The sequence below is a fragment of the Rhincodon typus genome, chromosome 20, assembly GCF_021869965.1.
Source record: "Rhincodon typus isolate 14 chromosome 20, sRhiTyp1.1, whole genome shotgun sequence".
Lineage (NCBI taxonomy): Eukaryota > Metazoa > Chordata > Chondrichthyes > Orectolobiformes > Rhincodontidae > Rhincodon > Rhincodon typus.
The window spans coordinates 2452772-2465307 of record NC_063351.1 but is presented as its reverse complement, the minus strand read 5'-3'; the positions used below and the strand labels follow the sequence as shown (position 1 = coordinate 2465307).

At 38.6% G+C, this 12536-nt stretch overlaps 1 protein-coding gene across 3 annotated transcripts in view; it reads left to right on the top strand.

The window, feature by feature from the left end:
- The window catches only part of mypn (myopalladin), a 247250-nt gene that overhangs the window by 171896 nt on the left and 62818 nt on the right, over positions 1–12536 (top strand). Inside the window, exon 1 of one of the 3 annotated variants that reach the window (XM_048609092.1) lies at positions 240–391. The exons of 1 other annotated variant lie outside the window; for it this stretch is intronic. In XM_048609092.1, coding sequence (XP_048465049.1) covers positions 327–391 — 65 coding nt within the window. In that variant the 5' untranslated portion in view covers positions 240–326. Of the gene's footprint in view, positions 1–239; positions 392–4701; positions 4794–12536 lie in introns of those variants that run through there. One more of the 3 variants, XM_048609093.1, reaches the window with a different exon arrangement.

Below are 12536 nucleotides of genomic sequence, written 5' to 3'. Positions count from 1 at the left end.
TGTTTGAGTAATTCACATATCTACAAATTTTATAAATATGCTGATTCCTTTATTCTTAATTATTTCTATTGGACTCTGATGTTGATTTACATCATGTTTGCTTAATGTGGGCAAAAGTGTATAACAGTTGCAGTGAACAAAAATAAGAGTGCCGATTGAGGCTTTTATTTTGAAGTCACTGTTCAGATCCCAACATCAGTGCAGAGCAGCTAAAGATCAGCACTGGAGCCGTCAAAGCACAGTTTGGAGTCTTTCAGCTCAGGAGCTTTTGTAATGGCTCAGTGTATCTGTTTTCATCCCTCGGTCGTATTACTGAGCACCAGCTTATGAACCAACTGGGTATCATTACACAGCAGCTTCAAGCTCTTTGTAAGGTCTGTCAAAAGGGAAGGTGAGTAGTTAAGCGCTGCTTTAAGGAGTTGCTCAATTGTTATTGCCTTATGTTTGAGAATAGTTGCCTGTCTGAAATGCCTTTCCTTTGCTACGGATGTGTAAGGAGAAGTCTAGAGTTTCAATCTAAAACTGCTTGCTGATCCAAGAAAAATTTGTCCTGAATATCTATTTGATATTCAGTCAGGTAGTCATGTAGCCTGGTAAAGCAGTTAGCTCGGCATAATTTTAATTCAAAAAGTGAATACTGTATGGTTCCAGACACACAATGAACTTCTTGCCTTTGGCCTGATGTTGGACAAAATGTAAACTTGAGTAATCAGTTCGAGAAGGTTCAGGGCTATTGATAAATCTTGGTCATTGGGAAATAAGAGAACTTTTTGCATGTCTAGACAGTAAGAGACAGTCTAGAATTTTTATTGTTGGGTAAATAGTTCTGCACAGCTTCTTGGCGTATGTTACCATGTGAATGAAATAATATAGTACAAAAATGAGCACAAGTAATGTGTTTTGGAATATTTTTAAGAGGACAGTATTTCCAGTCAAGTGTGAAGAAATGTGTGTAGACTATTGCACACAAGCTACAGTATTCTTTGTGTGACACTGTTCTATGATGTTGGCAGTGGGAAGCCTATAGGTATAATGTGGGACTCAGTAAAGTTTTGCAAATATATAGTGCCTCCATTGAAAGAAATAGCTGACATATATAATTTGGGTAGCTGCAACCTATTAGCCTAAAATCAGTAATGAGTGAAGTAAGATAAACTAATTTTGAGAGTTGGGTTGGATGACTGCTGCAATTTTTCTTATTCTTTCATGGGACCGGGCCGTTACTGGCAGGATCAGCATTTATTAGCCATTCCTAATTGCCCTTGAGAAAGTGGTGGTGAGTTGCCTTCTGGAGCCAGTGGCATCACTGTACTGTAGGCGCTAACTCTTAAGTAAACTATGCTAAGGTTTAATAACACAACAAGGAAAGATATATAGACTCTAGGAAAGAGCAGCAACATTGATCTTAAGGGTAAAGTGAGGAACTGTGAGGAAACATAGAAACTTACATAAAACACTTTAGAAAGAAGATAGGCAAGGGAGTATCTTCCTGAATCATAGACAATATAAAGTTACCTAAGAATGTTAATTTAAACAATGCTATTCGACAGGGTACAAGAAACATTGCAGTTGATGTTATGACGGAGATTGGAGTGGTCACTGTTTCGTTTTCTAGCCCCACTCCTCCACTGACCACTACAAATTTTAAATTTTACTAGGTTGGTAATATGGCCAATTATACAGATCTCAGACTGTGTCAGATTCAATACTAAGAACAAGTCATTCAGGTTTCTTCAGTCAGCAATAAATAATTGATTTATTACCAAAAAAGGAATCTTACACAAATAAATGTGTGAAGATTATTGACAAGTTTGTATTATGCAAATATATTTTTCTACTCTTCCAAAAAAAAGTTAACACACACAAATCTGAGGAGAAACAGAAAATTGAAAACTCTGCAGAACTTTAATTTGAAAGTATTTTAGCCAAGTAATAGTTAAACCTGGAGAAAAATGATACGTTACAGATCGTTCCAAATAATGACCTGATTTTGAAGCTGTTCCATACCCACAAGTTGCTGGTGATGTTGTCTTCCTGGAACAGTTGTTGTTGACTGAATTCCCTTTGCCTCTGACCCCATGGGATAGATTTCAAGAAAATCCTTTTCAGGAACTTACCCCACATAGTAAAGATGACTTTCGATGGGTTTTCAGCTTGCACATTTTGCTGAAAGGAGTTGCAGAGAAAGAGAGAAAACCATGGACCATTGCCTCTTTCATTCTCTCTTACTCTCTCATTATCTCTTATTGATTTCAAAAATACAGTTGCCTTATTCCACTCACAAACTAAGCCATTACCCCTTTTCTTAAAGTTCTCCAGACTGAAAGACTCCATCTGATCTCCCAGCTCTTCATACGTGAAACTTTGTTGCTGTTGTATCCAGTGTCTTTTCTTTATAATGTGCTCTATGTTTAAAAGTTTCAAATATATTTATATGGGTCCATGTATTTCTTGTAAAAAGAATAATATTTGGACCACATCTCTTAATTACAAAGTGTAATATACAGTTAGGGGCTGATATGGTATAGTTAGAGCACAAGAAGGATGAGGTTGGTGGGAAAGGCAGTGTAATAAAGGGATGTGGTACAGTGTAATGTTGGTATTAGGTATGAGATTCACTGGGATGTTTGGGTCAATGGTAGCTTAGTTTTTAGCACCGATATCTGAGTCAGAAAATTGAGTCCAATCACATTCCAGAAACTTGAATGCAAAACTTCAGGATGATACTCAAGTGCAGTTCTTCACTGTTGGAGGTACTATCTTTCAGATGAGATGTTAAACTGAGACCCTGTCTCATCTGATGTGGATATTAGAAAATCCACTGAACTGTTTTAAAGAAGAGTGGGAGAAGTATTCCTGGCCATTCTTTATTCCTCAAGCAGTGTCACTAAACTAAATGGTCTAGTCATCATTGCTGTTTTTGGGAGCTTGCTGTGCACATGTTGCCTGCTGCATTTCCTATAAAACAGCCGTGAATACTGTTTGGCAGTGCCTCATTGATTCTAATGTGTTTTGGGATGCCTTGAGTTCATGAGAAGCTCTGTTATAACTGGAAGTCTTCTTTTTACAGGAGAGTTTAGTGTGCTTACTCAGAGGCTAGATCCTTGAAAGTATTTAGAGGAAGTAGGTAGATTTTTGAAATATTGAGGAATTGAGGGCTACGAACATCTGGAACAAAAGAGGAATTGTGGCATGGACTATATCTGCCATTCTGTTACAAAATGACAGGGCAGGCTTGAGGGGCTGAATGGCCTACTTCTGCTTCTATTTCTTGTATTCTGAACTCTTGAGTTCAATCTAAACGTTAGAAAAGGACTGCAAGAATCTTTACTACAAGAAGGATGGGATGAATGGTTGATTTGTTATGGATTTAAGGTTGTTTTATACTTGTGTTGATACCACATCCAGCATCAGCATTACACTATATGCAGTTTTGCATTCGAAATGCAACATGTTTGAGTATGTCTATTGGTTTTTGCTTTATTTGGGACCCGCAGGATTTAACTGCAACAGATTAGTTTCATGTATTAACATTGCTGAAGCATGCTGCCTTATCCTAACAGTATGGCCATATGCTGACTTTTTCATGAGATTCACAACTACTGGTTCCTAAAGCGTAGGGCTGTTTACACAATGAAGCCCCTAACAGACTCAACATGTGCATCTGCAGTTGGCTGTATTTCTATTGCAACATTTTTCAATCGTGTAGAACCTGTAACATATGTAAACGTCTGTCAACATGTCACAGACACATAATGAAAAAATCATCTATATTAGGGAACTCCAATAATTTTGATCAAAGAAGTGCAGCTGACTGAAGACACGCAACAGTACAGATGCATCTTCAAACAATTGTTTGCAAAGTATGGCTGGGTGAAGGAACAGTTCCCCTCAAAAGATTCAATCTCTAGCTATCTCTGATATAGATTAGCCTCTAAGTCACTGATCTTACAAAGTATCTGATGATCAGTGAAGTCAAATTTATTTTAATTCGTACATGCAAGCGAGCAGTTTTTGCATACCCAGAGTAAAAGCAGTAGAAGCACTGCTGTTTAATTATATTCTTTTGATGTTTTTGGACCAGAACTGTTGGGAAAATAACTGCAAGTTTAAGTTACACAGTGTTATTAGTGTGTAAATAACCCAACAATTTGTGGTGAGGAAGAGATAAACTGTGAGATGCAAATTGCTAGAACTTGTTTGAAAATTTGCACTACTCAGTTGTTTGGTTTAAGCTGAGCTCACTGTTAATGTTTCCATGAATTTTAAGAAATTGCTGTTGAAACAAATTAACCACAGAAAAGATGGAGCTACTGCTTCATGATACACATATATTTTTAATTACAAGATTTGAGTTCCTGCAACAAAAGTCTCAGCCCATAAAAGGAACAATTAAAACCATGATGTCTCATTCCTCAGGATAAGAAATTGTTCCTCGAGTTCTTCAAAATTTGAATTATTTTAATTTTTTTTCTTATTTTTCTTTTCTGACTCTTGTTTCTTCTCAATCTAGTGTTTCCTCCACTTTGTATTACTGTTTAAAACTGAATTGACTGTAATTCACCTTATTTCCTTCTCTGGTGTTCCTATGTTCCTTTCACAAGCCACAACCCTTAAATCTCATATAGGGACTAGGTTGCTGATGTCATCATTCACCCACACTCCAGAAGCCCTCTTGCCCTGGTCACGCTGTTACTAACACAACAAGCTAAACAGCAGAAACTATATAAGCTGAAAGGTGGAGAACAAAATCATAACCTTGCCATGAAATGCCCTGTTCCAGTAAATTCTGGGTAAGCATGTTTTCAAAATTATAGCCCAAGAATGAAAATGAACTGAATTTATTCCAACTTGTCTGCAGCTGCAATATTTGTATTTGTTCTTTGCAGTGTCAGATAGCCGCCAGTTTGTTTATAGAAAAACATGTTGTTTCCAATTAAAATTGAGTTTAATGGTCTGACACTGAGCAGCCTTTCCCAAAGATGGTATTGGTTTCCAGTTTCACGGAAAGGTCAGCAATTCACTTGAAGCCGTAACTGTGGCAGCTACAGAACAGAATAGCATTCATCTTAACCTGGGAGGATACCGGCCTTTTCTAGTGACTTATTTCAGGCTAAAAGATGTTAGATTAAACTAGATCCTGCAGTAATTAGGAATAATCTGGATAGAATCCACCTATTAAAACACTAATGTTATCAGGTTATCAAGAAAGGGAGCTTACTGTCCCGTTTATAGAGGATCAGAATAACTTCTGTCTAATTTTTGATCTCAGCATCTTTTTAATTAATTTTAGAGATGCTGTTGATGCTAAGAGCAGCATTTGCTACCCACCACTCATTACTCATGCGAAGATGGTGGTAATCCGCCTTCTTGAAACAAATCCCACACTGCTGTTGGGAAAGGAGTTCCAGGATTAGATCTAGCAACAGTGAAGGAATGACAATATGGTTTCAAGTCAGGATGGTGAGAGACTTGGAGGGAAACTTGCAGGTGGTGGTGTTTTTGTGCATATGCTACTCTTCTCCTTCTAGGTGTTAGCGGTCATAAATTTGGAAATTTGTTCTTGCAGGATGGTGTTTAATTTTGAGGGTTATTTGCAAATATTGGTGTTCCCATGCCTGTCCTTCATTATTAGAGATTACAGGTTTGGAAAGTACCGGTGAAGGGAACTTGATAAATTGCTGCAGTGTATCCTGTAAGTGGTACCCACTGCCGTTACGGTGAACCATTGTGGGGGATGTTGAAAGTATTGAACATTGAAGGTGGTGAATAGGATGCCAACTAAGCAGGCAATATTATCTTGGATAATGTTGAGTTCCTTGAGTGTTGTTTGAGCTGCATTCTTTCAGGCAAGTGGGGAGTATTCCATCACACTCCTCAGTTGTGCCTCATAGATGGTGGACAGGCTTTGGGAATTCAGGAGGTGAGTTACTTGCTGTAGAATTTGTAACATCTGTCCTGTTCTTATAGCCACAGTGTTTATATGGATGGCCCTGATAATGGGTGATTCAGTGATGCAGTGCTGTTGAATGTCAAAGGGCAATGGTTTGATTCTTTGAGATGTTTATTGCCTAGCACTTGTTAGAAGTTATTGTGATGTAATTGCCAATTGATTCACACTGTCAACAACATCTTCCTTCACTTTGCTAATGATCACAGTCAGGCTGATGTGACACAAGAATTGGTCACATTGGACTTACCCTGCTTTTTTGTGGGCAGGACATACCTAGCCAATTTTCCATATTACCAGGAAGATGCCAGTATTGTAACTGTACCGACATTGTGGCTAAGGGTACAGCTAGTTCTGAAACACAGTATTGCAGCTGGGATGCAGTCAGGCCCCATAGCCTTTTGTAGTATCCAAGTACCCCAATGCTGTTTCTTGATATTGTTCGAAGTGATTGCAATTTTCTGAAAAGTAGCACCTATGATGGTCAGGACCTCAGGACAGTATTGACGTAAATCGTCATCCACTTGGCATTTCTGGCTGAAAATGGTTGCAAATGCTTGAACTTTGCTTTTGCAGTGATGTGCTAAGCTCTGCCGTCATCGGAGAAGAGATGTTTGTCGAGCCTCCTGTTCTGGTTATTTGTTTAATTATCCACCACTATTCCTGACCAGATGTGGCAGGACAGCAGAGCTGTGATCTACTGGTTGTGGGATGGCTTATCACTGTTTATTGCATTTGTTGCAGCTTCACCAGCATGGTGCCTATTTTTTAGGTGTGCCTGGTGATGCTACTAGCATGCTTACTACATTCCACAGTGAACCAGATTTTACCCCCTGCTTGGTCATCATGATAATGGGTCTGCCAGGCCATGAGATTATAGATTGTGGTAACTGAAATAGATAAAATACTAGCTGAGTGAAAATTTCAGAAAACAGTCATTCACCATTCACAGGTGTGATACTACAAATGTCTCCCAAACTGGGAGTGCGTTTCTGGAAATTTTAGCTGCACACCTGCAGTTTTCAATCCATCAAAATTAATTCCAGTCACTAAGAAAATCCCGGAGTGTGTGGCCATGAATCTTCAGTTACCTGGATTTTGGCTGGAAATCCAATTTGCTTTGGGTTGCTCTACAAAGTTGAACCTGGAATGAGATAACTGATTGTTTGAAGGCTGTGCTGGAAAGCACTGAAACACTCTATAAATTTGCTAAAGCCCATTAAAATATTTATCTATTTAAGGTTGTTATGAAATTCAATCTTTAAAGCATTTTAGTGGCACACCTCTTTGGCAAACGGAGTACATTCTTGGACATAACAAAATACCCAGAATATTGTAATGGTGGGGGAAGACTGACCAGTTATTATCCAGTCATTCTCACCAATATTGTAGCTGTCTTTCACACAGTTACCCTGTTGGGAGAAAGAAGGGGGAAAGTCTGACAAAGGAGTTTTAGAAATTAATTAGCTACTTGATACAATATTTTTCTTAACATTTTAAATAACAATTCCAAACGTGCTTCCTGTTGCATTTGTTTCTTAATATACTGTAATACTTTCTATGCTAAACTTTAATTGAAAAATGTATAATGTTATTCTGAAGCCACACAGCCAGCTAACTTGAAGTCACCAATGTCAGTTCGGTAAAGAGAGACTGAGTGTTTGCACAAAGTATGAATTCTGAAATTGTTGAAAAGTTTATCAGTTATTCGAACATTTATACTTGGAATCCTGTCACCAAATTTTCTTTTCCTGTGGTTGATGACTGGTCTGCACTATATAGTGATTTGTGTTCCTTCCCCACCCTCCTGGCCACAGTACCTACATGCGAGTGTTGCCTAGGTTACTTTAACTTGAGAAATAATCCAGGTACACAGGTATTGGCAAAATGCTGGCTGGCAGATCTAAACCTGCATTAGACCTGCAGGCAAGGTGGGTTCTGTCAGTTGGTGTTAATAAATGAAGCATGCAGCCAAGCACCAGTCTCTATGATTGATCAGCTCAAATTAAACTGTTATCAACAGGTAAATATTACCTTTTCGCTTATTGGACCCAAGCAAACAGCATAATCAGAAGCGGAATTTCCGCAGGTAGTACAGAACACACAAGTTAGTTTTGTTTCCTTTTGGGTTATATCTGACTTTTGTGTTCATTGTGTGTTTGTTGTATTATTTAATGCAAGAAACTAAGAAGCTGGAACGTTAGGAAAATTGACAAATTTTTTTCCTTATTTAAAAATCTGGGATAATTGTCCCATGATTCCCTTAAACATGACTTGGCAGGCACAGCCCAAGCTTGAACCATAGATTTTCTGGTTTTATAAATCTTAACAAATAAAGACTGTGCTATTGTTCTGTCAGTCATTTATCTTTCCTTTTGATAACTGAACTTGTTGGGAAATTAATATAACATTTGTTCATTGAGGAGTTTTGATGTTCTTGCAACATTACTCTACCCACTATCACTCTTTAATCTCAGTTACCAGGCACGACTAATCATTCTCCACTCTCACTTATCAGCCCCCTCAAACATGAATCATTTTTTCAATACAAAATAATGACAAAGCAGGAAATCTAGAGGTAAAATCAGAAAGTACAGCAAATTCTCAGACCTAGTAGCACCTGTGGAGGGAGAAACCACGTTAATGGCCTGGAATTTCTTCCTTGATAAACTTCCAGCTGGGCCTATTCGCCTCAGGAGAAAGCACCTGGAAAGGCAGGATTTTCAGTCTGGGAGATGGGTAGTTGTTGTAGTTCAGTGTGATGCTGATGCATATATTCACTTCTGCTGCCTTGATCCAACCATAAGATTCAGCTGTAGATTCACGCCTATTCTCTGATATTAGCACTTGATCTTTCTGAGATATTCATTATGATTCAGCCAATCTTACACACTCAACATCATTGTATCCTTCGTGATATATGAAACTATTCTGGTTGTTGAAAACATTGGTGAGGAAGTCATAGGGTGTTAGGAGGTGCTAATGCAATTGCTAAATACTTGAGGTGCTGGAAGTCTGAAATATGAACAAAAACATGCTGGAAAAGCTCAACAGCTGATGTTGAGCACCTCAATATTTGTAAAGGGAAAGACCATTGATCTGAAATGTTAATTCTATTTCTCTCCACACCCATTGCCTGATCTGTTGAGTATCTCCAGCCTTTTTTTGTTGTTGCTGGGAGGTGCTGCTTGTTCTGCGTTTCTGCTGCTGTTAGTAGACTTTTCCTCCAGGCTTACAATGAAGGCAAGAACATACATTGTAGAATGATGACTCCAAAATCACACCTTTAAACAGAGCTTGCATTGCAAAATGCTATTTTTGTGTGATGTTTTATGGTTTGTTGAGGAAGCAAACATATGCTTGTTTATAATAATGTAAGCTAATATAATAATATTAGCTTGTGGAAGCCATGTATCTCCACTTTTCCTATTCACCTTGTGTACTTATGTAAGGATATATGTCTGAAACTCCCTTCAGACCTGCACCTGTCCATGGTCTTTGTGCTTCTCCAACACTGACCTCCCGCATGACTCCAATGTTAATTGCTCCAGCTGCTTGAACTCAAAGCTTGAGTTAGTTTCTGTAAAACCTTTACCATATAGTTCTTAAAAGCTACTTCTTTGACCAGCCCAATCACCCTAATATGTCCTAGTCTTGATGGTAAATTTAGTGGTGATGCACTTGCAAAGTGCCTAAAGACTCTGTTTAAATTTGCGTTATTGTTGATATCATGAGGAGATTTCTTCAAGGCAGTCCAGGACTTATAATTCTCAGCCTTTATCTGGTTTGGGGGTTATTTTAATATATCATTGAGGTAATTACACAATCTGGTATTCCAAACAGGGATAATGCAGCTAGTAATCCTCCACCTATTTCATTTCTATTGAGAGACTCATTCCACTTCACTTTCAGAGAATTTGTGTGACTAGCCAAAGGCAATGCTGTCCTTAGTTATTCAGGTGTTAACTTCATCAGCAGTGTGAACTATTCTGGAGAAGCTGCAACGGAGGTAGGCAGTTCTGTTAACTTCAAGTCTTTGGCCAGTGACTGAAATAGTTAACTTTGCATATTTCGCAGATTGGTACACGATTTCGGTACTTTTGGAATGAAAACAGAACTTGCTGGAAAAGCTCAGTAGGTCTGGCAGCGTCTGTGAAGAAAAAATCAGAGTTAACGTCTCGGGTCTGGTGACCCTTCCTCAGAACACCAGACCTGAAATGTTAACTCTGATTTTTTTCCTTCACAAATGCTGCCAGACCTTATGTAAGGATATATGTCTGAAACTCCCTTCAGACCTGCACCTGAGCTTTTCCAACAACTTTTTTTATTCCTGATTTACAGCATCCGCAGTTCTTTCGGTTTATGTTCAGTCTTTTTGGTATTGATCATGAGACTGTGCTTAGTTTGTGCAGATGAGAAGTTTGTCAATGCCATATTGCATTTCTTGTTCTGACTGGGTATTAGGGTACAGTCCTCAGTGACAATGAAGTCATGAACTACAGCTTCTTGTACTTTGGTTATACCTTGTTATCTTCTCAAATTGAAGACATTGTCTTTTGTGTGATATCTATTTTGGTTGCCATTTTGACTAACACACAGTTCTTCAGTGCTGAGACCGTCATTTTGAACAGTCAACACACAACCCTGTTTCATTCTTTGGATATCAAAAGGCTGTCTACCTTCCTGCATGAACCAATGTGCAGTCGTGGAGTTACCGTACAGATCAGATTAATTTTTCTGCACTGCAGTATTTTGCAGTGGTACTGTGTAGGCCCTCACACTAGCTGTATTAAATGCTTTAGTCAGTAAGAATTCCCCTGTAACTGAATGTGGAGCCAAGAGGAAGGCACTGGCATTCCGAAATATCTTCCAATATTTCCCAATACCAGACATTACTCCTTTGCCCTCCTATTTTATTCCATCCACTGCTACCTGCTTTGCCATTCCCTCAAAGTTTAAACACCCTGCCCTCAGAAGCCAATGGTAATTCAACCTCTGCAACCAATTCCGTATTGCTCATACCTCCACTGGAACGAATTGCCTCCCCCGGCCTGCAGTCCAGTCATTAAGCCCCACTGTCACCCACTCTGTTTGTCAATATGTTGTTAGCATTGACCCAATCTTGATAGTTCATATCTAGCTCTCTGAAGGTCATTGGTTTCTTTGAAGTGGGACAGAAACCCAATATATGAAGCTCCTAAGTGATAAGGATGACACAGAGTCCACAGAGGGATATAGACCAGTTAAGTGAATACACAAAAACATAAATCACAAAATATCACACAAAATTTAGCAAGTAATAGGGAAGGGAAGTGGAATGTTGAGCTTTATTTCAAATGGTACAATATATGAAAATAGGGAAGACTGCTAAAACTGTACGAGGCACTAGTTATACCACACCGAGGATATTGTGAATAGTTTTGTTTTTTTTAATCTAAGGAAAGATATACTGGCAGAGAATGTTCATGATGTTGATCCTGGGTTTGGAGAGATTTTCTTAGTAGGTTGAGTCGGATGAGACTCTACTCAATCTACACATTTAGAATGAGAGGCAATCTTATTGAAGCATTCAAGATTCTGAGGAGGTTTAATGGGGTAGATGCTGAGAGGTTATTTCTCCTTGTGGGAGAGTGTGAGACCAGAGTACGTGTTTACTTCGTTAGGACAGAGGCGAGGAATTTCTTCTCTGAGGGTAGTGAATCTGTGGGATTCTTTTACCGAGAAGGCAGTAGAGGCTGGGTCAGTAAGTTCATCCCAGGCTGTGATAGACAGATTTTTAATCCGAAAGGGAATTAAGAGATATGGGAAAAATACAGGAAGGTGGAGTTGAACATTATCAGATCACCAGATGGGCCAGATGGTTAACTTCTGCTCCTATATCTAATGGTCTAGTGAGTAATGTTTTACAAAACTTCACAAAATTCTGCTGTTAAATGTGAATTGAAGAAGAAAAGTAATAATTATGTTCACAGGATGGAGATCAGTAAATTGAAAAATTTTTGTTTTGGAACTTGTACTTAAAACCAGCTTTTGGAATCTTGGTAGCAAAATGAGAATGGAAAACTAGGAGTAATAACTGAAACATAAACAAAGACATTTGTAAGTATTTTTAATCAATTTGTTCAGATACAATATGATATATCTCTGGAGCAGGTAGGACCTGAACCCAGGCCTCCCACTACTGTAGGACCCTACTGAGGGACTGTGGAACCCTACCACTGTGCCACAACAGCCCTACAAAGACATTTGCAATCTAGACACTGTCCTCAAAATGAGAATACTGAGTTTACAAGTTCAGTATAATTTGTGTGCTTTTCGGTAAAGGGAATTCCAGTTGAAAACGCGGCGTGGTTCATTTAGTTTTCAATCTGTTTGACATGAGACTGCATTGACTAAAGAGTAAATCATGGACTTGTCCTTACATGTGATATATTCAACATTTGTTCTGTTGAAGAATAATATAAAAGCATGGAGGTGGTTTCTTTGCAGAGCTTCTCCAATTTGATGAAGCTGGGGAAAGGCTGAGAAGAGATATCAAAAGGAGCTTTCATACCCAACTGAATGTTGAGGATTTCCCTCCCACTAC